At 35.8% G+C, this 27,574-nt stretch overlaps 1 protein-coding gene across 1 annotated transcript in view; it reads right to left on the bottom strand.

The window, feature by feature from the left end:
* Nucleotides 1-27,574, bottom strand: part of NAV3 (neuron navigator 3) — a 353,901-nt gene that overhangs the window by 238,421 nt on the left and 87,906 nt on the right. Inside the window, exons 2-3 of the mRNA XM_049627462.1 lie at nt 13,187-13,304; nt 12,497-12,549 (exon numbers count right to left, since the gene is read on the bottom strand). Coding sequence (XP_049483419.1) covers nt 12,497-12,549; nt 13,187-13,304 — 171 coding nt within the window. The remainder of the gene's footprint in view (nt 1-12,496; nt 12,550-13,186; nt 13,305-27,574) is intronic.

The raw sequence follows: 27,574 nt of genomic DNA, 5'->3' as shown, positions 1-27,574 counted from the left end.
AAAAAAAAAAAAAAAGGTAAAATTGCTCAGAGTGAGTGAACTCCTGTCCCATCACGAAATTCAAACAGTAATATAAATTTTAGCCAAAGGTTTTAATCAGATATAAATTCATCTGGAGAATTTTAAAAATGCAGTTATGTTTCTGCATTGATTAAAATTCTTCATGTTTATTTTAATTCATGGATTTAACAATTAACTATTCATTGAGCATGCCTGGGTCTTTAAAAATATATAGTTTTATAGGAGAGAGAAGCAATTCCAATGTAATGCAAGAAATGTTATGGCCAGAAAAACATAGACTCCTGGAGAAGCATGAACAAAGGCCTATTCCTGACCAGAGGTCAAGTAACTAGGGAAGGAGAAAGTTATTAGTAACTAAGACTTAACTAACACTTAGAAAGATATCTTCATCTGAAGTCGCCATTACTATACCATTTTATACTGAGAAAGATGTTGATCAGAGCATTCAATTGACAGCCTCCAAGTCACAAAGAGAGAATATATCAAAACTAGAGCCATGTCATTAACCCCCACATTTTTCTCCTTAAAAGGAAGACTGAGCTAGTCGCTGAAAGGTTAGGAAGAGTTAACCAAATAAGAGGATGTGGTATGAGGTGAATCCAAGGAAGGAACACTGTCTGAACTGGCCATGATTGAGAAACACCGTAAGTTAAAGGGCTGACAAAGAATTCAGAAGAGCTGGGAATACTGAGAGTAAAAGTCACCTAAATCTTTCTTCACTACTTCATTGTTTACCAATGTGAATAAAGGCTACTCCAAAAAGTGATAACCTTCAATCCATTTCAAGATCCAAAGTAGGACGAAAGATCATGCAGCAGGGACTCCAGGCATAAGCATCTTGAAATCTGGAGAATCTGGTGCCAGGAGAGAAGGCCGTCGAGATAGACAGAGGTTTACTGGAAAACATGTGCCGTGCCCTGGTGGGAGTCTGGGCTCATCTCAAAGCCCAGGGAGCTAATGGTGTGTTTTATGCAAAAGAAAGAAATGCGCAGTGTTGCTTTGAAGACATGATCACACAGCACATACACAGATTTATTGACAGTAATAAAAGTTTCACACATCATTTTCTATTTATACTCTTTGCAATGCACTCTGATTTTTCAAAATTATACTTTAGTGTATTTCATTTTAAAATGTCATTTTTAACATATTGCCTTTACAACATACTAGGCAAAAAAGCCCCATTTGGAAAAAAAGTCTATACTACATGTCACGAATGGAAGCAGGGAAAATGGCTTAGAAGCCACTTTTCTCCACCTCTCAATGACCTAGCACAGGGAGTTCACACAGAGTTTTAAGCACATAGGTTATTTACTCCAAATGCAAAACCCTTTTAATGTTCACCATCAACTCCAGTAAATTTTATACAATTTTTCCTATTCAATAGAGACTTGGAAAGATAACTTACTTTTAATAAATTTAATATTAATATTTAATAAAAATATTTAATAAAATAGCAGAGCCAGAATTCAAATTCAACCCTGTCAGTCTCCAATGAACTTGAGCTTTCTTCCACACTAAGCTTTCTACCACTGTAATTTAGACATTCATTTAAAAGAAATTTTTTTAGGGGTACCTGGGTGGCTCAGTTGGTTAAGCATTCGACGTCAGCTCAGGTCATGATCTCCTGGTTTGTGAGTTCAAGCCCCACGTTGGGCTCTGTGCTGACAGCTCAGAGCCTGGAGCCTGCTTTGGATTCTGTGTCTCCCTCTCTCTCTGCCCCTACCCTGCTCGTGCTCTGTCTCGCTCTGTCTCTTAAAAATAAATAAATGGTAAATTTTTTTTTTTTAAAATGTAATGCTCATTTACTTTGAGACAGAGACAGAGACAGACAGAGAGAGAGAGAGAGAGAGAGAGAGAGAGAAAAGCATGAATGGGGGAGGAGCAGAGAGAAGGAGACAGAGAACTGAAGCAGACTCCAGGCTCCAAACTATCAGCACAGAGCCTGATGTGGGGCTCAAACTCACAAACTGCAAGATCATGACCTGAGCTAAAATCAGATGCTAACCCACTGGGCCACCCAGGCACTTCCATGTAATTTAGACATTCTGACTAAGACATTTCCAGCCTCTGACTCAAGCTCTCTGCATGACTGACAGATAGCCAGGACACAGCGCCTGGCACAAAATAAGTGCTCAATAAATATCTGGTTGAATGTAAAGATGAAATTGTGTAGTTTGAAGGGAAAGACAGAAATAGTATGCAAAATCCACTCGTCCTGTATAAAGTCTAAGTTCACAAAGTTTAAATGCTTCCAAATTAATTCTCAAATATCCAATGTACTTTTATATGCTGGCATATTGACATATAGAATGACTGATGTGGCCAAAAGCCAAAGAATACTGGCAGTCTCCAGAAGTTAGAAGAGACAAGGAATGGATTTCTCCTACAGTTTCAGAAGGGAGCACAGAACTGCTGATACCTTCATTTGGGCCTTGTCATACTGATTGTAGACTTCTGGCCTCCGGAACTGTGTGAGCTTAAATTTCTTTTGCTTTAAGCCACCAAGTTTGTGATAATTTGTAACAGCAACCAGAGGTAATTAAAACAATTTTCTACTCGATAGAGCAGTAGACATAAAGAAATTTTAGCAAGGCTAAGGATGAGCTGGGATCCGTGAGCAGGCACGTTTCCAGGCTTTGCCCTCTGAGTTTTGATTTGTTAAGACTTTGGGGAAGGAAGGTAAAACATGCAGTTTGGTTAGTTGCCTCCTGTCACTGCAATGCTAACCCACCCACTTCCCTTTTCCATTTCAAGTTACTTTGTGTTGTGGGATAGAGAGAGGCAGAGGGGATAGTAATTTTGTTTCACTCATCCCTTTCTTTTTGTGCTGAGTGGTCTGTGGTTAGATGCAAGGAGTCAGTTTATTAATTAAGCAGTAAGTATAATAATTGAAAGTTTTTCAGTCAAGTAAAACTGGGTTAGCATCCTACTTATGCAACTTATACAAGGTAAAAAATTTGCAAAGTTTTTACTCTCCTGAAGCCTCTGCTTCCTTATCCATGAAATGGGATTAAAAATATTTTCCACATAATATACAAGGATTAAAGATATTTATAAAGAGCCGAGTTCCATACTAGGCATCCGTGTATGTGTGTATGTGTATATATCTACATATACGTGGATATATCTAATATATATATTATATTATATCCATAATAGAAATGCTTTATGTAAACATATATATTCTATAACAGAATCTATGTGTGTATGTGTGATTAGACAGATGTGTACGTATAGTGTATATATATACATATATAGGTATGGATATAGATATGGAAAATCCATTAGTATTTTATCAGATAAAAAATTATTTTTTCTTTAAAATTCTACTATTCTAACTGGCTTGGTAATTAGAGAATAATAAATATTGTTTAATATTTTTTACAAATATAAAATTATAAATATGACCGCAGTATTTGTTGAGCTGAAGATACATTGTGTGGGTTTTAATGAGTTCTTACTTTTCAGTTTGTTTCAGAAGACAAAACAAAACAAAGAATCTTACTATGAGGTTATAAAATTTTTCTAAACTTAAATAATGCATACTTCTATATAGGACTAAAGTTACTTATAACAACTAATTATTTGCCAAATGCATAATGTTACCACAAATCTATACACTCTTATTTAGCTCACATACCCACACCTTCTGCCAAACTAACCAAAGTTTATACTCCTTCCATACATAGGAAAAATAAGTATTGTATTAAAGAAAAATAATGTATATTATAAGCTTGGGGGGGAGGGAAGAAAGAGGGACCAAAATATTAAAGAAGGAAGAGAGAGAGAGAGAGAGAGGAGGAAGACAAAGAGGAAGAATAGAAAGAGGAGGAGGAGGGGTGGAGGGGTTGAAAATCCAAAGACTTGAATTCTTCTGTTAAGCTTATTTATTAGTAAGTTTAAGCAATTTGGTCTTGACTCAGATAAACATGAGACCAAACACTGGTTCTTCTCCAGGTAGGCTCAGTGAGACCCCATTCCTTTGTCGGTTTGCTAAAATACTAAGTAAAAACTGCAAGCCAATCATCTAGCATAGCACCCAATATACATGACTGACATTTAATCTTTCATGTCGATCAGTAAGTGATGCTGATATTGCTGAATGCTGTACAATTTGGTTTCTATGATATGATTTCACAAAATGTTTTGCTAGGTTTGAAACATGGCTAACACAATCAATTGGGCAATATGATTTTTCAGAGGCATTCCATGTATTTTTGTCTGTGTCTATCCACATCTGTCAGTTTAACTGACTTTATATTAAAATCATTTAAATATAATTAATAAAGCAGCTACTTTGGGTGTATCTACTAACTTTCCAATAATTTATCTCATTCAAAATAAACTTTTCAAATGATTATACTGAGATCAGATGAATAAGATTCTCCCTAATTCATTTCCTTTTTCTCTTTTTATAGAAGTAATTTTTAGAGCATCATTTAATCTAATAGGTTTTAACAGATTTAAAAAGAGTTCTTATTTAAAATGGTCTCATATCTTAGTATATTATTTACCTAACTACCAGTTTTTAAAATTATTCCAATGTTGGGGTGCCTGGATGGCTCAGTCGGTTAAGTGTCCAACTTCAGCTGGGGTCATGATCTCACACTCTGTGAGTTCGAGTCCTGCGTTGGGCTCTGTGCTGACAGCTCAGAGCCTGGAGCCTGCTTCAGATTCTGTGTCTTCCCCTCCCTCTGCCCCTCCCCTGCTCATGCTCTGTCTCTCTCTGTCTCAAAAATAAATAAAAACACTAAAAAACCCTTTAAAATTAAAAAAATAAAATTGTTCCACTGTTAGGTATTTTACCACTGATTACAATAAGTGATAATTAAAAAAATTTTTTTTTGAGAGAGAGAGAGAGTGAGAAAGGGAGGGGCAGAGAGAGAAGGAGACACAGAATCTGAAGCAGGTTTCAGGTTCTGAGCTGTCAGCACAGAGCTCGACACAGGGCTCGAACCCACGAACGGTGAGATCATGACCTGAACCGAAGTCCAATGCTTAACTGACTGACACATCCAGATGCCCCTGTAAGTGGTAATTTTCTAATAAATTTCAAGAAGGGGATTGAAAAACATGGAGGGGAAAGTCCTTTTAAAAAAGACCAGATTATTGAAGGTAATAAAAACTAAATTTATGAAAGGATTGTTACAAAATATGCTTTCTAACACTAGGTATGATTGTACTTTGTGTTTACTGGGATATTGGCCTAGAGGTAGGAAACAATTAACAGCAATTAAGTTAAAGATATCAGGATAAAGAACATGCTAAATGTTTAAGAAAGTGGTTGATATTCAAATATATAGTTGAAATATTAACTATAGTTCACAATGGTTATTATACACACATATATAAAGCTTACTAATTTTCCTCAAATAAAATAAAAAACATATATTCTCTCCAAAAAGAAAGAAAAACAAATTATACAGAATCCAGAATCCAATTCGGAATTGTTACTTTATTTAAAAAGAATTCTTTGTAAAAAATAAATGGGGTGCCTGGGTAGTTCAGTTGGTTGAGGGTCTGACGCTTGATTTCAGCTCATGTCATGATCCCAGAGTCATGGGATAGAGCTCCAGTTGGGCTCTGTGCTGGGCTGGAGGCTGTGTTAAGATTCTCTCTCCCTCTGCCCTCTCCCCTGCTCACACACTCTAAATAAATAAATAAATAAATAAATAAGTAAGTAAGTAAGTAAGTAAGTAAATTCTTTGCAGTTACTTACTTTATTTCAATTCCTTTGTTTTTTAAAGTTTATTTCTTTTTGAGAGAGAAAGAGGGAGCATGCATATGAGTGGAGGAGGGGCAGAGAGAGAGAGGAAGAGAGAGAATCCCACACAGGCTCTGCACTCTCAGCACAGAGCCTGATGTGGGGCTCGATCCCACGAACTGGGAGATCATGACCTGAGCTGAAATCAAGATTTGGATGCCTCACCAACTGAGCTACCCAGGAACCCCACTTTGTTCCAATTTTATTTGTCCTACTAATAGCACAAACCAATTTAAATATTGATATTCATGAGAACATTTAAAATGTGTATTCCATAATATAAAGTTAATACAGAAAAGCATTCTTGTATTTTCAACATTTATTTAATTTCCTTAATATTTATTTATTTTGGGGCAAGAGCAAGCAGGGGAGGGGCAGAGAGAAGGGGACAGAGGATCTGAAGCAGGCTCCACGCCAACAGGCTGACAGCAGTGAACCTGATGAGCAGCTGGAAGTCATGAGCTGCAAGATTAGGACCTGGGAGCTGAAGTCGGATGCTCAACAGCCTAAGCCAACCAGGTGCCCCAACATTTACTTAATTTAATGGCAGACCAGACAACTCCCATAAAAATATAATTCTCATGCTATTACCGTTTTTCTTTTAAATTGGATTTAATATAATTTAGGAAATATCTTTCTCACCTTACTATGAATATACTTTTAAAAAGCTATAAAGAGCTAAACCCCAAATATACCTCTAAAACACTGAACAGGAGCCATGGTGTTTGCTGTTTTTAAATCAATCTAGCAAGTCAGAGTTCTATTGGTCTAATTTCCTCAATGCAGAAATGACCAGAGACTGAGCATTCACTGGATATTTTTCTCGGTCACAGAGTCACAATTGAATTCCAGTGACTACTGTCCTTTCAGTGTTAACACCCCTCCTTTCAATCCTTCAAGTCCTTCGTTTGAACTTTAAATGCTAGTACACAGAGCAACTTCTAGAGACACATTCAGTTTTAAAAATCATCAGGATATTGTAATAACTTAAGTATACATTTCTTAACACTGGTAGTTTATTCTTTTGTTCCAAAGTGTGAGCCTATATGAAAATAATGAAATTAAATAGAAAACCTCAAAGTAGAAATTTCCATTTAGCATTTCGTTAGAGATCAGAGCTATATTTGTAGTAAAGCATTTGTCTTCATTAAGCTATCTTTTTCCAGCCATTCCAGAAGATGAACAGTTTCAAAAATGGCAGGGGATCATGTGAATGGACTAACTTAGCAATATTCCACTCCTCTGAGTCATAGTGCGAGAATCCTGCAGTGTGCCATTTATAAGATTTTATTAAACCTTTAAGAGCATTCCAATATTTTATCTCTTCCCTATTTGGTTAGAAACCTCATCTTTCTATCTTACCTAAATAGGTCCTTTATGAGAGAACCAATTACAAGCAGTGGCTAAAATAATTAAAACTTTAAAGGACAGAATACTGATAAAAGCACCAAATATGTTTACTAGGAAGAATAGTTTCACTGTACAGATGAGTGTAAACTCTTGAAATGGAATAAAGATGCCAATAAAATCCATCATGTTATTATTCTGGAAGTCACAACGTTGTGGGACTTGGAACTGGAGAGTTAAGGGAGAATGAACCTATTTTTTGTTTTTTGGTTTTTTTTTTTTTATCTTCTAGGAACAAAAAGGGGTAAGAGGCACAGGGATAAACATTCCCCAAATCACCATCTCAGAAAATTTTAAACAACATGGTATGTTCAAAGGAAGATGGAAAGTTGTGGCTGAAAACAATGGAGCTCTTACAGTGAGATAATGGGAGGAGCCAGCAAAAAGGAAGGACAGGCTGTGAAGCACATTTGTCACATCCTCAGCTATACCGTAGAATCAGAATTTTGGCTTACTTCACATAAACACAGTTTCTAATCCCTCTACCGCATTTGTGAAGATCCTTAAATGTAACGGTCTATTTTAAACTAAAGGAAAATTTGTCTTCAAAACAACTTTTCCCCAACGTGTCTTACATTTTTGTCTAAGAACCTAGCACTTGTGCCTCAGCATTTCAAATACATGTTGGGCATTTTTCTGCTATTTTTAATCTGCTAGGCATTCTGGACATTCCTAGTATTTATAGTTTACTAATTTATTTCCTCGCGTAATCTCACCAAAGTGTGGCATGCAGCATATATTTTGAATTCTGAAACCACCCACCTAGAAATTACTCAACAGGTGCTATCCATATCAGTAACTTCATCTTTGGATAAGGTTAAATATAGTGTTGAATAAGCTCCTTCAAACTGAGTTCTGTTTTTCAGGATGAGTTTAGTCTCAGCTCATTAAGGAAGATAACTATGACTTTGAGACTTAGAATAAACATGAATCAAAATCTTTCAAAAATTACACTAATAAATTGGTGCATTGACTAGCTCATATTTCTCTTAAACATATGTTCTTTGGCCCACTTGAAAGAATTACTGTTTTCCTCATCTATTTCAAGATAACATACGTGAGTTTTTCTATAAGGTATTATAATTAGAGAATCCCACGGAAAAGTGCACATTATTATTCTCTAATACTCTGCAGTTATGTTATTGATGAATTCCTTCAATTTCTATTTAATCCATTTTCAGGTACCTTCATTTCATGCAATCATATCCCCTTGTGACATGACACAAAGGAAAACGTACCCTCATTCTTTTCCAACATTAAATCTTCTACCCAGGGGGCGCCTGGGTGGCTCAATCGGTTTAGCATAGAACTTTGGCTTAGGTCATGATCTGGAGGTTCACAGGTTCGAGCCCCGTGTCGGGCTCTGTGCTGACAGCTTAGAGCCTGAAGCCTGCTTCAGATTCTGTCTCCCTCTCTCTCTTCCCCTCCCCTGCTAGCACTCTGTCTCTCTCTCTCAAAAATACATAAACATTAAAAAAAAATTTTAATCTTCTACACAGACTTCAAATTTATTCCTTTGCCACTTGCTTTAGGATTTGGCATCATCTTTTGTCTCCCCAGTCCCCTGGATTCTTCTCTCTCATTACTGCTTCCTCCTCCTCTGCCTATTTCCCCCCTTCCAAAAGCTCCCCTCACCCTTCCTTCCTCTCAAACTATAGATATATTTTTGGTTTTCTCTTCAACAGGAAATTCCTAGAAAGATTATCCAAATCTCAATAGACAGGGGCACCTCTCTTACTCCTTAATTAACACATGGTCACCCTATAGAAGACATTTGCATCAAGGTCATTAACGCCTGCCTAATTGCTAGAACCAACTTCTTTGTTGAGGTACACCACCAACTAGTTGGCTAAGTAGCATTTGACAACATCCACCGCATTCTGCTCATCTTACTTTGCCCCATCTCACTGGGTTAGTCCAAGTACTCTAGTTGAAGCTACTCTAGCTACCCTAAGGATCAATAATCCCCATCTGTGGATCCATCCTCTTAAAGATGGGCTCAATCTCTCACTACTCTTCCCTATTTCTGATTCCTACACCTTTGCTCATTCCCCAGTGTGAGAACCTCAAATCTCTCCCCTCCTGACTTTATACAGGCCTTCTGTTGAAACCTCATCTTTTTCCATGACTTCAATCATTACCTGTGCACTAGCTATATTCTACCTAACACCTTATTGTGACCTTCAGGAAACACATGCCTAATTGCCTGAAGTCACCTCCTACTTGATGTTCCAATGGATAGGTCAAACTTTACTTTCAAAGTATGAATTTGTCATCTTCCCCCTTCTACCTTTAGTCTGTTTTCTCCCTCTGTAGTAATCACGTCTAATCGTAACTTCTCAGGAGAAACTGTGGGAACATTCATACTTCCTATATTCGTCATCTCCCACATCCAAATGAAGATTTAACACATATTCTACAATTCCCAGAAAGCATCTAGGATGATTTTTTAAAATATTTACATCAGATCACGCCACAGCCAGCTTTAAAAGTCCTCAAAAGGCTCCTCAACCAACCCCATACTTTAGCCCTGTGTGATCAGACTTCCATCGTCCCATACAAACACCTCACTGCACTCAAGCCACAGTGGACTCCCGTCACAGTACTTCTGTTCTTACCTATGCAACACTGTTGCTATTATTTATTTCAATATTTGCTCCTTTGATCCTCAAGGGTCCCTCAATCTGGTAGCTCAGGTGCTCAGCAAATATTGGCTAAATATGAATTACCTGACTACTATTCATCAAAATATTCATCAATATATTGTAGATTCATACCACAAGAGACTCTGTATTCTTAAAGGTTTAAAACAATCCAATAAAAGTTATCAAATTTGAAATTTAAATAATTTGTGACTACAAACAGGAGCATACCTAGTTTTTACTTTACCTTTCCTTATTCCACACAAACAGCAAGCGCCATAAAAAATCAGATATTCAAAAGGATGTGGTCAAAGCAGTTTTGTGAGTAAGGATAGCACTCACTGTTATTAATGTTTCACCTCTTGGTTGTTAAGCAATAAAGAAACAGGCAACATCCTGTTTGGAATAGATATATGCAATTTATAAGAACTTCATAAGCCTAGTCATACTCTGTCATAATTCTCTTTCCCCTAATTTCTTGTCTCAGTTAAAGTCTGGATTTTTATCCATTAATAATATAGTGCCAATGCCAATTCTTAGGAATAGAGGCAAAAGTAATTCAACTAAAAAGCTCTATTTTTGTTATATGCATTATTCTGAATCAACACATGGAGGGCATGTCAACTTCAGATTCAAAATTCAACCACATCAGAAAAAAATGAGGATACAAGTCATTCTTAACTCAAAATCCAAAGTGCTTCCAACTAATACTGTTTGGCTGGAAAAACTACCTTTTTCATAGCATCATAGCATCTACATCCCTCAGGCTTTGGTTTTTCTGGTGTGTGTGTGTGTGTGTTTGTGTGTGTGTGTGTGTGTGTGTTAATCAAAAGCAGAAATATCAACACGACATGTATACTAGATGTTACATGACATCTGGGGGCTAATAAGGATTAGGAAGTAATAAAAAAATTAACAGAGTCTAATACTCATGAGAATGTTTTCATAGATTTGTAGAATCTTCGGTACAGATGTTTCAGATAAATATATAAGGACTATATTCCTATCCATAGTTATGAACTTCATAGTTTTTTTTTGTTTGTTTTGTTTTTTCTGTCATGAAATATTAGCTTGGCTGTTTATTGGATTCTCTGTAATCAGAATCAAACTGGAATGACAACAGAGAAGACCTATTTTACTATCCAACACCTCCTTATAATTGAAATAATGAAAGTAAACCCAAGGGTTGAGTTTAAGAAACATAAAATATGATATTCAGGGACTATACAGATTTTTAATATAAAGCTCTAAAAAACTTTTAACATGTGTTAATTCATGAATATGTCTTAACAAAGTTTATAGCAGCACTATTATATTTCCATATCAGTTTTGGTAGTAAAGAATATCCATAATTATAGGTCATTATCATATCCTAATTAGGGTTCATTATACAGATGAAAAAGCTGAAACTCAGAGAGGTTACATCATTTTCCAATATCACACAGCTATTATTTTAGCAGGGTCTGAAGGTATTATAATTGCTTTCAGTAAAATTATAATTAATTTCCATAGTGCCATGCTTGTGTCCAGAATAATTAGATCAAGAAGTCCCCTTAAAACTGAATTATTTTACAGAAAATTGTTTTTTACCCAGATTTTTTTTTCACAACAGTTATGCAGGGTTTATGTATTGTAATAGTGCCTTTGAGTGTTTATTAATCACATACACACACACACAGACACACACACACACACACACACACACGACATGCTAGTTAATCACTCTTTAAGAATAAATTCCTTTTATTATTTTGGATTTCAGTTTTCTGACATTAAGTAAAGCAAGTCAGCACATCAAAAGAGTTCTTTTTTTTCATTCTCCAATCCCTGATAATTGAGAAGTCATTACATTCACTTAAAATGTCTATTTTGTGCTAGAGTTTTGAAGGAAGCCTCATCTGATGGATTTTGGCTATCACTCCTGATTATATCTGCTGATATAACTTTAATGAAGGAATTTGTATTTCAGGTTGTCCTAGAAACTTCAGTTGTGGCTATTTAATAAATAGAGGGGTAAGTTTTTACCTCAGCAGTTTATCAATCTATTTTTTTATTATAAAACTTTAAACTTTACCAGTTGGTAAAGATAAAAAGAGAGATGGGAAAGGCACAGACCTCTAGATCAACAGCTTTCTGAAAAAGGCTATGAATCATATCTCATGATCAGTCACTGTTCAGAAAACGTCCAGCAGCATGCCTTTGGAGCTATTTCCAAAAGTGCTGAAGAGTCTGTGTGTTTACACTGGACTTTGTTATGAACAAGGAAAATACTATTTATGTATTTTTCAGATGCACATGGCCAGCTCTGTTCTTCAAACCAGTTGTTCAGACAAAAAGGCTCCACTTAAAATTGGAAATGGGATTTACTGCCAGCAAAACCAGTATTAAATTATTCAGCCATCAGAACAACAACAACAACAAAAAGTCAAGGATCTGATAAAACACCTGGAGACATGTTATTCAGGAGTCATACATATTCAGCTGTGCTGATGCTATCATTTGCCCATAAACTGCACCCAAAGAAATACATATGATAGAATGTGATTGAATGGTTTCTTAAGCAGGAAGGCATGCAAAAGAAATTTCTAGTCCATTTACAAATGCAGTGTAATCAAAAGTGAAGGTAAGCATTATATTTTAAAATAAATTTGATTCTTACCATCTGAGATTGACTCCTAGGACATCCATTGATATCTTCAACTTTTTCATTTGCTAAAGCCAAGAAATAAAATAAAAGAGAGAAAAAAAGAATGACATGCTTAAGCAATGAAGTGAAACACAAAAAAAAAGGAGACTAAGAAAACACAAAAACCAAAACCAAAACCAAAACAAGCACAATGCTGCTGCTACATTCACTCTGTCTCCCCAGCCGCGTACAAGAGGACACACTTGTTAGCCGCCGCCAATTCCATATGCAAAAATCAGGCAAAAAAAAAAAAAAGTGAGTGAGAAGGAAGTTGCTGCTAATTCTTTAGCCTGTGCCAAATGACTGCTGACATGAAACCTTTCACAATTGTCCCTGCTGGATCAGGATACAGTTTCAAGGAATCTCAGAGTGTATGAGTTGCCCTAGCTAACGAAATGCACACATGGGAGACATATGGTTTAATGAAGCGTTCATTTCTGACAATCCAGTGTATGTAAAGACACAGTTCTAGCCATTTAAAAGTATAGCCAAACTGCTTTTTTCAAACATTCTCACATAAACATTTTTAATTAAATCACGGGAGAGCTACATTAATCTCAGAGACACAGGGACTAAGTTCATATGCATTCAACTTAAATTGTGTTTGACCAAGGCGGGTGGGGGGAGAGACTTTCATGGTTTTTCCCAGAGGGCAGGTCTTACCAATGATCTGGATGATTTCGGCTAGCAGCACTCCATCTGCAATGTCTTGTTGCAAATCCTTGATCAGCCGCTTATGGCCTGATTTTGCTAGGTAGTGGTTGGCCCAGTCAGTGTAAATCTGTTGAACAGAGGGAGAGAAGAAGGGAGATGGTGTGAGAGAAAATAGAGACAATAAAAATGCTTAAGACAAATGTTGGATTCAAAGGGAAGCTATTCTGGATCACATTCCAGTTTAAGAAGTCATAGCTCAAAAGGAAATAGTTGTAAAATAATTTTATACAGCTCTCTCTCCCACTTATCTCTTGTTTCAAAGGAGGATGAGTCACTCTCTTTCAAAACCAGGGACTAGTCACTTGTGACACAGCAAAACTCCCTTCCCCAATGACTACCCAGGAAACTCCTGTTTGCAAGTCAGTTGGGTTTTCACTCTTTTCCCTGCTTCTGTCCTATCGAACCTAATCCTGCCTGTCCTTGTAAAAGGAAACCACCTGTACTGATTTATACAGGAACCTATTATAAAAATTTCTGTTTCTCTAACACCTTATTAGATTTGTCATGTGAGATACTGCATGTGACAATATTTTGGCATCGTGTTATAAAATAATTGCAAATGCCAAAGTTATTTTATTTGGACTGCCATCTCCCATTTAAGCCTCTTGAAATGTGTTTATGTAAGAAAATAGAGGAAGCAAATATAGTTATTACAGAGAAATCACAACATAGAGTGTAGGAGTGGATTATAAATCTCAAGATTGGCAATCTGTCATAAAGTAGAAGTGACTGAAAGTAAATTACGATATGAAGAAAAGCTGGAATTGTTCAAAAATTGTCACAAAAATAAAAATCTACTAATTTTTCAAATGTTATGGGACACCCCTAAGGTAATATAATCTAAGTATAAGGAAATAAATAAGCATTAAGATGTTTCAACTTTACAGACGGCTCTTTCAGATACATTAGTCAAGTTTATTACAAGGCAAACCATGGTATGTAATATGTAACAGAAGAACACAGTGTCTGGAATGATAACAGAGGAGGGGAATTGATTGAGAAATATACATATAAAAGTGTGTTAGAGAAGCACTGGAATTAGAACAGGGAACATAATGGAACCTGGGTATAAGAAGGGAAGGGAAGGGCCTTCCCCACAGAGAATACCAGTACAGAAAGGCAGAGTGGCAAAGGAATCAGGCACAGTTGGAAAATCTGTAATTAAGGCAGCAAGCCTTAATGAGGACAATTAGACTGAAGAGGTAACTTGCATCTTTCAGAAGGCCAAGAAAATTGGAAAAAAATATTACTTTTTGCTTCTAACAAAACCAATATACGTGTTTTCATAAAAATAAAACAAAATAAGTCAGAAGTGTAGAAACTAAGAAGTAAAAGTTTCCTCACAACTTTTCAATAATTTTTCCGGTTTTCAATAATTTGGTATGCATAGGTCTAGAATTTTGTTTTATGCTTACACACTGGACCACATGACACTGTATTACACACACATATATACACACATGATAGGATTTTTAACCAAAAATGTCTCAAATTTCACTTATCGTTCTGCACTTTTCAACTTTCTATGTGACAGTATTTTAGTAACACTGCTATAACCATTTTACATACATATGTCTCGCTATTTTTTAGATATTTTTTAAACGCTTATTTATTTTTGAGAAAGAGAGTGGGGAAGGGACGGAGGGGAGGGGAGAGAATCCCAAGCAGGCTCTATGCTGTCAGTGCAGAATCTGACAGGGGGCTTGAACCCATGAACCATGACATCATGACCTGAGGCAAAGTCAGATGCTTAACTGATGGAGCCACCCAGGTACCCCAATGTCTCACTATTTTTGATATTATATTGTACATATCAATACCCCTGTTGAAAGATATTTAATTTGCTTAAATCTGTCTCTATTACATATAAAGTTATAAGAGAGAGCCTTAAAAATGTATCTTTCACACTTTCATGCTCCTATTTTTATAGGACCCAAACCTAAGTGGGGCTGTTAGGTTTTTTTTTTTTTTTTCTTAATGAATCCTAGGTACAAACATTCCAAAAATACAGTATACAGTATAGTCAAAGAAAATGGTTATTTTAGAAAATATAAAGTAGAATCTTAATGCAACACAGTGTTAAGTTTCCTAAAAGAGTATAAACAATTGGAAGCATCCAGTTGCATAAGGAAAATAAATGAGACGGCAATGTTACACCTCCTTTCACCATATTCATAATCTTTATACCAAAGACATTAGTATAAGAAAATATACTTGCATAACTGCTCGATTAGAAAGCAAACACACAATTTCTAGATAGACACTTTTTTTTTATTCAGGGGTCATTTCCCTCAAAATTTTATTCTACTTGTATTTACTATTTTGCAATAGGAAAATTTATTTTTACAAGGATGTATACTGTTGAAAATCTAAAACATTGAGGACCTTCCCCTGTACACACCAGGCAAATGATAACATTAATTGCTTGGCCTTCTACTAGAAATTTCAGGTTGAGCCAGACTTGATTTGTGCCCTTGTCTCCATCGGCAGTGAGTTACAAGGACCGGTTGGCTGACTTTAAAGGATCCCTCAAAGATGAAGAACATGAGTTCTGGAGTCAGTAGACCTGGCTTTGAGGCCCAGGAGACCTCTTACCACCCATGGGACCTTTGGACAAGTTTCTTATCCTCTCTAAACCTCAAATCCCTCATCTGCAAAATAAGCATAATATTAATACCTACATTGGAGGGTTATGGCAGGATTAAATAAGACAGCACTTGTAAAGTATCCACCACAGAATTAGCCCTGAAGAAATGTCTGCTATTATTATCATCATTATGGCATCTCGTTTTCTTTGCTATGATGGCTTTCCAACAAATATTTATTAAGGTTATTGTTTTGTAGAGGTTAAAGATTTTAGAGGATTGGCAGACCTGAAAAAATTGTGCTCCTTAGGGTGTCTGGGTGGCTCACTCGGTTAAGAGTCTGACTTCAGCCTAAGTCAAGATCTCACCGTTCCCTGAATTTAAGCCCTGTATCGGGCTCTGTGCTGACAGAGCCTGGAGCCTGTTTCAGATTCTGTGTTTTCCTCCCTTCCCCCCGCCCACCCCTACTCGTGCTCTCTCTCTCTCTCTCTCTCTCTTTATCTATCTACTTCAAAAATAAACATTTAAAAAAATTTTTAAATGTGCTCCTTGCTAATTCTGCCACTACTTGTATCTCTGACACCTCCTGCCTTCTAATTCAATGTGGCCACAGATCTGTCTGCCATCTAAACTCAGAGGAAGGTACCTGGTTTAAGGCTGCCATGTTCTCATTCAGGTTTGCAATGCCTCCATTGTGACACCACCCCCATCAAACTCTAGGTTACATGCATTGTTTTATGATAGCATTACATTAGGCAAAAAAAAAAAAAAAAAAAAAAAAAAAAAAAAAACTTATTTAAATATACATAGAATGGGATATATTAGAAATGAAAACAAGAATACTTTCATTCTCCAAATGCATGTCAACAGTGCCTTAGCTTATATCCAACTTGCTCCTGGACTTAGGTAAGGAAACAGATGGGAAGCCAGCTGGTTGCCTTCAAGACTGACTGGAAAAGCCTCTGATTTAGCTCATAAAATGTTTTTCACTTGGTCCAGATTTCTTCCAGAGGAATCCCAAGCCTAAGTGCTTTGACTTGTATACCATGTTTAATATGTGAAACATTGCTCAGACCATAATCTCTGACTTTAGTTGCAATCAGCAAAATCAATTCGGACTATATGAATAAACTAAAAATAAATCTCCATTTAAAAAAAGTCCTTATGCTTTACTTATCTTTCTTAAACATGTGTAAAAGATACTTGAGACCCTATAAGACCCTACTTGAGACCTTTCCTTTGGAAAGGATGTTATTATCTAGATGAAATATAAAACAATTACAAAGTAACTTATAAGTATATCTTTAATATTACACATAAATTTATTTTTGCCTTTTAAAATTTTATATATGTAAATTGAAGAAATAAGTGGAAATATGAGATGTATCTTTAATGAGACAGTTTTCAAGCAAAGGACACATGGCATTTAAATATATGCAAAATGCATCAATAAACTTCCTGTACTACTCCAGTGAGAGAGGATACCAACAACCTCATCAACTGTCACATTAGAATCTATTGTTCAAATAAATACAACAGAATGGCAAAATCATGTCCAGATTTGGGATCTGAACTCCAAAGTTGCCTTTGGTTCATTACCAGACACAGACACAAAATCACAATATTTAACCACTTAGCTTCACTTGAGATACAAAATGAGTGGTAATGTTTTTTGTAGGATTATGCTATAAAGTAACTATAGGTTTTTAGTGAACACACTGATATGGGGAACAATATCAAATTAATCATAAATTAATGTTCAGTCATCTAGGTCTGGCTGAAGCTTTAAATATAACTTATCTCTAAATATGTGGAGTCAATTTTCCTCACCTGTTTGAACTGCAATATTATAAATATAATGTTATCTGATATGGTAATTATATTTTAGATATTCAGAAAATTAATGAGATTAGACTTAACAAAGGAATACTCAGTTCAGGTAAAATTATATATGTATTAATTCATTTACAGTAATTCATTACGATAAAATCAAAGATACCATGGCATAATTTATATTTCATATTGATCTGCATGAATTTTAAGGCCTTATTATGCAAGACTATGTACTCCTTGAGAAATATTCCATATTGCTGGAATTTCTGCTCCACTCTTAAAAGCCGTGTGAACATGGGTTGAATGTTTATTTTCTCTCAGTTCCAGAGTTTTTCTCTTCTGTAAAATGGCAACAATAGTATTACATACTAATGGGATTATTGTAAGGATTGAATGAATTTATAGTTTTGAAACACAGTCTTTCACTTAATAAGTACTTGTTAAATGCTAAATATTACTATTCACTATTACTATTTTAATGTAAACTACATTTATATTAATTATAATGAGTTTATATTAAATATAATGATTATGAACGATTATCATTTCAAATCCTTAAATCTTAGCTATTTGCCCAAATGTAGTTAACCTAAGGAAAACTTTTGCAAAATGTAATGATCTCTTAGCTTAGCCATTTGCTCTTATATTTCTTTTACAGTGTTTTTTTTTTCTCATTATAAAACAATGGGTTCAAATAGAAGGCAATATATGTGACACCATGTTGCTTCTGTCCAGTGAACTTGTCATAGTAAAACAACATCAGAAGATCTGATTTTCCAGAGTCCTAAGCTTTTGTTTATAGTAATTTTTGTTACTACAGACAATATAACAAACAGCATCTGTATATCACAGCAAGCTGCCCCTGAACTTTAAAGCCAATATTTAATTTAGCATTTGATGAGTGTGTTATAAATAACCTAACCGCAATATAAAAATAATTATGAGTACTTTTGTTATTCCATATACTACTCTGAGATATATAAATATTTCAAAGAGATACAATATTTTAATGAGTATTAAATGATCAAAGACATTAAAGAAGTAGTAGAAGAAAAACAGACTTCATTTAACCCCAGAAGTTGTTTTAATAGAAAGATGCAAATCTATAACCTGGTTAGAAAATATTATAAATGTAGTCACATGATTTTTACATACTAGCTGAGCTAGTTTTAACCCTGCACATATTTATACACATTAGTTTTTTTCCAAACATTCAAGCAGTAGTTATATATCCCTATAAAATACTACTCTCTGATATGTTCAAATTATCAACTTTGAGAAATCATATAGGATTTTTTAAATCTTTAACAGATAGAAATTGGGTTGAAAACAAAGAAATTCAATGGCAATAACTAGGCTTCTATATCTTAGAAAGCAGTGTAAGACAAATTACATAAAGTTAACAAATAAATAGATCAGGGAAATGTGACTGTGACATAAGTATTCTTCCCACAAAGATGAAAACTATCATGGTGCTATGATCATTAGTAACCATGCTTACCAACCTGAACCAGTCATTCCAGGGAGAAAAGATGCACAGGGGAAGGGGAAGAATCTGGAACTGAATGAACTTTTTCCTCAAGACTGAACTTTAAACCAGAAGTGACTGAGTTATCTTGCATTTGGAGAAATAAATTTTCTACTACTGCACATAAAGAAAGGCTTGGGAGGTGGACCTATATATTTATTATTTTTAAAAGTTGTAATTTTGCACATCTAAGTTTAGTACTCAAAAACTCATGAATGTATGCAATACTGGATAAAGAAGGCTGGAAAATTACAACATGGAATTAAGACATAAGACATGCTATTTTTAGTTTAAAAAGCCAATCACAGACTGAATCTTTCATTGATGTTACAGAACTAACATGACCACCAGATCCACTGAGTCAAATTTCATGACCCTTACAGACCTAGAATTCTCAATACTGAGGACCACGTGGTATTAGTAGGAAGTGAACCCATTCAAAGCTTTTGGTAATGTTGAGATCATCATAATATATGTAACAGATTCACCAAGTAAATGGTTGAACTCAGCTGATTTATTTCTGTTTTTACATCAAGGTAAATGCTGGCTCTTTATGGAGTTTCTCAATCTCTGTATAATGGCACCAAAAGGAATAAAATATCTAAGAATAAATTTAACCAAGGAAGTGAAAGACTTATACTGTGAAAACTTTAAGACACTGATAAAATAAATTGAAAAAGACACAAACATATGGAATGATATACCATGTTCATGGATTAGAAGAATTAGTATTATTAACATGTCTGTACTCCCCAAACCAAACTACAGATTCAGTGAAATCTATATCAAAATCACAGGACTAAAAAAATATAGTTTAGTTCTAAACTAAAAAAGTATAGAACCACCAAATACCTTGAGTAGCCAAAGGAATCTTGCAAAGGAATAACAAAGCTGGAGGTATCACAATTCCAGATTTCAAGATATACTATAAAACCATACTAATCAAAACAGTATGGTACTGGGACAAAATAAGACACACAGATCAATGGAACAGGATCCACTTCCCAGAAATAAACCCAGGTGTCTATGGTCAATTAACCTATGACAAAGGAGGCAAGAATATGAAATGGGGGAAAAGACAGTCTTCAATAAATGGTGCTGGGAAAAATGGACAGCTATCTGCAAAAGAATGAAACTGGACCAGCTTTTTACATCATACACAAAAATATACTCAAAATGGATTAAAGACCTAAGTGTGAGACCTGAAACCATAAAACTCCTGGAAGAAAATACAGGCAGTAATCTCTGCCTTTGACACTGGCCTTAACAACATATTTATGGATATGTCTCCTCAGACAAGGGGAACAAAAGCAAAAATAAACTATTGGGATCACACCAAAATAAAAAGCTTCTGCATAGTGAAAAAAATCAACAAAATAAAAAGGCAACCTATTGAACAGGAGAAGACATTTTCAAATTAATTCTGATAAGTGGTTAATATCCAAAATATATAAAGAACGTGTAGGACTCAACATCAAAAAGAAAACAATCTGATTTAAAAACGGGCAGAAGACCTGAATAGACACTTTTCCAAAGGTAAGATCCAGATGGCAAAAGACATAAAAATATCCTCGACATCAGGGAAATGCAAATCAAAAGCACAATGAGATACCACACCAGTCAGGATGGTTAATATCAAAAGCACAAAAAATAACAAGTGCTGGCAGAGATGTGGAGAAAAAGGAATCCTCATACACTGTTGGTGGGAATGTAAATTGGCACAGTCACTGTGGAAAACAATATGGAGGTTTCTCAAAAAATTAAAAATAAAAATACCATATGATCCAGTAATTCCACATAGGTATTTACTCAGAGGAAATGAAAATGTTAATTTCAAAAGATATATGCCCCCTAAGTTTGTTGCCGGATTATTTATAATAGCCAACTCAAGTTTCTGTTGATAGATGGATAGATAAATATGCGGAATATTACTCAGCCATAAAAGAGTATGAGATCTTACTATTTGAGACAACGTGGATGGACCTAGAGGTTATTATGCTAAGTGGAATAAGTCAGACAAAGAAAGACGAACATCTTGTGATTTCACTTATATGCGAAATCTAAAAAAACAAAACAAATGAATAAACAGAAACAAATCCACAAACACAGTGAATAATCTAGTGGTTGCAAGAGGGGAAAACAGTTGGGGGGGGTGGTAAAATAAGTGAAAGGGGGGCGCCTGGGTGGCGCAGTCCGTTGAGCGTCCGACTTCAGCCAGGTCACGATCTCGCGGTCCGTGAGTTCGAGCCCCGCGTCAGGCTCTGGGCTGATGGCTCGGAGCCTGGAGCCTGTTTCCGATTCTGTGTCTCCCTCTCTCTCTGCCCCTCCCCCGTTCATGCTCTGTCTCTCTCTGTCCCAAAAATAAATAAAAAACGTTGAAAAAAAAATTAAAAAAAAAAAATAAGTGAAAGGGATTAAGAGGTACAAACTTCCAGTTATAAAATAAATAAGTCACAGAGATAAAAAGTATTGCACTAGGAGTATAGTCAATAATTTGTAATAATGTTGTATGGTGTATACTTGTCATGGTGAGCACTAAGTAGTGTATAAATGTGTTGTATCACTATGCTATACACCTGAAAAGAATATAACAATGTACATCAGCTATTCTTCAGTAATAAAAATTGTTTTAAAAAATTAAGTTTCTGTATAGTTTAAATAAATTGAATAAAATATATAAAACAACTTCTTAGAGGGGTCATTAAATTTATAACCATTAATTATAACCCCCAAAAGTACTGAAAAGCATTCACTTTTCCATCTAAATCTTTGGGGATTCTGCAAAAAAATAAAACTTTAAGTTTGTGTGAGAAAATTTTTTTTTCAAGTTTAAAGGTTGATTTAAAAGTGACTATTAAAGATTCAACAACTCCAGAAAATTCGTGAATGGTCTATAAAGGCAAGAAAACTCTAAAGAAAACATAAAATTGATTCTGATAATTTCCTCTAACTTTTTCTTTATTTCTCATATCCAATCTCTGACCCAGTTCTGTTCATTCTATATCCTGAATGCCTCTTGACCCTTCTGCCCCATTACTGCTATAATCACCCTGGTTCAGCTTTTCATCATCTCTCACCCAAATTGTTTTACCAGTCCTATAAACAGTCTGAATGTAGGCAGGCTAAGCAATAAACTGTTTTATACACTATTGCTAGTGATGACTTTAAAATGCAAATCTGATCAAGTAATTTACCTTCCTACCTAAAAATCACCCAAGAGCTCCATTTACTTTCAGAAAAAGAGCCTCTTTATGAAGCCAATGTATTCTTTTTAAAAGTGAATTGGCTTCAAGAAAAGTGGCAGAAAGAAAGAAAGAAAGAAAGAAAGAAAGAAAGAAAAGGAAAAACGAAAAGGAAAGAAAGAAAAGGAAAGAAAGAAAAGGAAAGAAAAGAGGAAGGTACGGCTATGAAGGTTCTAGAAGAATGAAGATTGAGGAAAGCCACACAAAACGATGATCTTTGATAAGCAGAAAGAAGGGGAAAGCATATTCTACTGACAGATACAGGAATAACGAAATCTACAAAGGGTCACAGGTATGAAACAGCATGCAGAATTCACTGAATATTGAATAATTCCATTTGGTCACAGCATGGGGAAGAGGCACATAGAAAGACTAGGAGTAAGAGAATAGGAATCAGGTGGAGTCATATATAAATATAAGAGGGCTGCCTCAATATTTTTAGGTGAATGTTAGCTTATTTATATATAGGGATATAAAAATGATAGCTCTGGCCGAGTTTCTAACTGCTGCTCTGGTGCCGCTATGGAGGATAGTTTCGAGCAGAGAAAAACTGAACAAAGGGAGCCTACTTAAGAGGCTAGTGTAAGACTTCCACTTTCTAGAAGGTGCAGTACTTTTCTGCCCTGTATTTTCTAGAAAATTTCCCTCCAGACAGCCAGAATACAAATAAATAAATTAATTAATTAAATAAGTAAATAAAACTCAAACTCTATTTCCCATGACCACAATACGTGGACACAGAAAACCGATGAAAGAATGATAAATGATTTAGCAAAGGGGAACAAAGGAAGAATAAACCACAGGAGCCTGCAGAGGGAGATATCAGAGCAATGTAAACAGATTTTCCCACAGAACCCCAGAAGAGCTCAGGAAGTGTGGGCATCAGACCAGATGGAAGGTGGGGTGGACCAGAGTGAAGAGGCCTATGGTTACGTGCCTCCCCCTTGCTCCATCAAGAGCCAGTAAATGTTGACCAGGGAAAATCCAGCGTTGACTTACCAGTCAGACAGGAAGGTGGAGACATGGGAATGAAAACCGGAGGTTAAGTGAAAGTATGCTTCCTGATATAAAGACTTGAGCAACTGTCTTCCCTTCTAGGCTCCTTCTTTTTCAGAAATGCAGGGTGGTGTATCTCCCACCCTCATTCCAGCCCCAAATGGAAACTCTTTCTCTGACTACAATGATCATACCTAAGACCAATAGGCATTGAAGTTCAAGGTACCCAGTCCGTCAACCAGCTGGCCAGTGGGGAGCCTATAGTGAATCCCCCAGGACGTTAAGGATTGTGCGTATATATGAACAGAGTTGCGGGTTACCAAATGCTTTATGAAAGCCTCTGAAATAAACTGTCGGTACTAGATAAACAGATCAAAAAGAAGTCAGAATAAAATGGAGTGAAAGTCAGGGGCAAAAGGAAACTTCAAGAAAATTATTATTTTTTAATGTATATTTTAATGAGAAAAGAGTAACTTTTAACACTAGAGAAATCACTCAGTTTACCTGACAGTTGAATATCCTGCGTAAGTGACACAGAACCTCACACCTGCAGGTAAGAGAGAGTGGGCTGGAGAAGCTGATATGGGACAATTACATAAAATGCCACTTGGCAAGCAGAGAAAAAGAATGACTGCACATATTCCCTGCCTGGTAATTTGATCCTGCAGAAGGAGGTAAATACAATTAAAGAGGAAAATTGGGAGGCATATGAGAAAATTATAATCATGGTGTCTCCTACTTAGGCTCCAAAAAAAAGTCTGGCTTCTAGCCTATAATAGGACCATCTTTAGGTGATCCATATTAAGGATACACTTAGAGTTGTACAGTTGTGTGTGGTGATCTTGACAGGTTAATATAATAGTACTCTAAAAATGCCTTCATTTTTAGGTTTTAAGAAAATATAAATAATCTTTTAATGTTTTAATTCTTATTTAATTTTTTAAAATATTTATTTATTGAGAGAGAGAGAGAGAGAGCAAGTGAACCTGCATGAGCAGAGGAGAGGAAGAGACAGTGAGAGAGAGAATCCCAAGCAGGCTCCACATGGAGCCCGACATGGGGCTGCATCCCATGAACCGTGAGATCATGACCTGAGCTGAAATCAAGAGTTGGACACTTAACCGGGCTAACTAGGTACCCCAATACCTTTCATATTTTAAAAAAAAAAAAAGGTTTGATTTCATTTGCAAAGATGAAAACGCCCTAATGCTGATGAATATATTAAAATTCCAGTCCATGTCACATATAGTACTAATAATATATTCCCTGTGAAGGGATTACCAGTCTTAAGTAAACATGACTAAACTTCATTTACATGCGTAAATATCACTTTCCATTATTAGTGCATTTAAGTTTCCCAGTTCTTTGAGTTAATTCCTATCTAAGAATACACCTAAACTGTCTGTTGTACTTATTGTGACCATAAGCCAGATGGAACAAGTAATCAACATCAATATTTTCAACTCTGATGCAGGCAATCCTACCCATCCTCTTCCTTGATATGTGGCTATAAAATGCACCCCTTAATTCAAGTTTCAGATTTTACTGGAACCAAAATTATATTGATATTTATCTGTTTAAATTTATAGCCGCAAATTATTAGCTTGGACTATAATGAATAGATGTTAGATGTTAGATCTGTTAGATGAACAGATATAGACCTCAGTGTAAGCTCGTAGGAAAAGAAAGGATGGGGCTTATTGTGCAAACTATAGTATGTTCTAATCTTTTTCACCTGTGGTTTCTTTACAGAGAAAAATAACTGAGGCCATATATAAACTGTGGCATCCTATTAGCAACTCAAACCAGCCAACAATGATTGAGCAGAGCTATGCTGGGTATTACAGGCAACACTAAAAGGATAAGACACATAGTTTGTCCTTGAGGAGGGAAGGTGGGAGGAGAAAGGGAACAGGTTAGCCAATTTTGAGAACCTACTAGTTCTCTGCAATAATGACTGCCTAGTCTTCCCCCATCTCACCTACTGAGTGGTAGTGCACCCACCGGACTCTTTATCCAAATCATCACTTCCCATATTCTTGCGAAGACTTCTCAGCATTCACTTGAGCCCATGTATGGCACTCTCCCATCCATGTACTAACCAGGTCCACCCCTGCTTTGCTTAGCTTAGCTTCTGAGATCAGATGAGATCAGGCATGTTCAGGGTGGTATGGCCATAGACATATATGTCACTCTCTAATCCTTACTACTCCAAATGTAACGAATACTTTGGCTCCTGAGTCAGTATTTTCTCCCCCAACCTTAAGTGTTAACAAACATCCTGGGCAATTTCATGATCAGTATAGACAATCTATCAAACACGATGCCAGAAATTAAATATATAATGAGGAACCATCTACTCTATCTTAAATGCACAGTGCCTATTAATGACTTTTTCTTCTACAGACAATATGGCATTGTGGGAATTCTTGAAAAAGGAGTTGAATATTATAATTATGTAGCATGATTCTAGTATTAACTTAGATTTTATTTCATTTAACTTCAGTTGCATTTCTACTGCTACCAGCAGTATGACAAAAAAAGGACTGAGGGGAGGGGCTATACAGAATTCTTTCTCCAAGATGTAGTATCTATTTATAATAGTGTTGAGAGTAAAGCACTGTTTTAAACATGTAAAGTGATTTAACTCACTCAATCCTCAAAGCTCCCTACGAGCTCCATTCCATTTGGAGATGAGGATCTTGAAATAGAGAAGTGAAGTATTTTCCCCACGTCACAACAGTAAGTGCTGCATAGATCCCAGATTTTCTGGCTCAAAAGCCACACTCTCAGCCCAAACAAAAGGTAATATTTCAGTTATGAGCCTTCCTTAATTCCAGCCTCCTACAGTTATTTCCAATGTATCTGACATCTATCTCAAAATATGGTGAAAAACCTCCTTTATCTGACTGCCACACATCTGGCATTTATAGAATGCTCTATGGGGAATGCATCCTAACAGCTTGCAAAATTCTAATAATGCAGGTGACATGAGCTAAAATCTGCATATTAAACTGTACCAAAGAGTATTTTAGAAAAACAGTTAAAAGAATTTTTAGTACTCACACTTTTCTAGGGGGGAAAAGGCATGTTACTTGAGATTCTTTTGTTGTTGTTGCTGTTTTATTTAGGTTTTTTGTTTTAATTTTTTAATGTTTATTTTTCAGAGAGAGAGGGAGACAGAGAGAGAGAGACAGAGAGAGAGAGACAGAGTGCGAGTGGGAGAGGGGTAGAGAGAGAGGGAGACACAGAATTGACACAGGCCCCAGGCTCCACGCTGTCATCACAGAGCCCGACGTGGGGCTCGAACTTACGAACCTGAGATCATGACATGAGCTGAAGTCGGATGTTTAACTGACTGAGCCACCCAGGCGCCCTGAGCTGCTTTTTCTTTCATTTTATCACACTCTGTAATTGATATAAATTGATAATGCAAATGAACTCAAGGTAAATAGTAACAACCACTCTTCAAACATCAAATAACATGGCAGAAAATATGTGAGCAGATAATGTTAATGAAACATCAAGTTAAGAGAGAATAAATATGTCTAAGTCTTAGCATTTCAGAGTTTCTAGACTTCTGAACTGGGCATTTCTAATCACATACCAATAATTAGCAGTGAGGAATTGACTAATAGAAAAATGCTTAGTGTAAGCCAATGGTTTTCAGTCTTCCCGGACCAACATCATCAGAGTCATGTAGGAACTTGTTAGAAATGCAAATTATCAGTCCTCACCCCAGATCTACTGACTTAGAGACTCTGGAAAGGGGGCCAGTAATTTGAGTTTTAACATGGCCTCCAGGTGATTCTGCTGTGTGTTAGTATTTAAGAACCAAAGGTATAAATGAATGCTGTTCACAAATTTCTAACACTTTAAATTGTATTTTAATGTAAAGAGAATGCTATTTCATTGTAAGGGAAAGATAACAAAAGACTAATGGCTTATATACTATTGCCCCTTACCTCCTAAATGTTTCTTGCTACCAAGAAAAACACAGGGAGCCCATAAAATACTGATTATAAATGCTCTTTGCAAAACATTCATCCTCATGTTTTAAATCCTTTAAATTATTAGAGATCGAGGTAGGCATTTATTTCAAAGTTTTTTTCCAAAGAAAATCATTTCTTTATTTAGAAAGAGGTGAAGAAGG

The sequence above is a fragment of the Panthera uncia genome, chromosome B4 (genome assembly GCF_023721935.1).
Source record: "Panthera uncia isolate 11264 chromosome B4, Puncia_PCG_1.0, whole genome shotgun sequence".
NCBI classification, from domain to species: domain Eukaryota; kingdom Metazoa; phylum Chordata; class Mammalia; order Carnivora; family Felidae; genus Panthera; species Panthera uncia.
Note: the sequence above shows the minus strand (reverse complement) of the source record. Positions and strands in the feature narration are given on the sequence as shown.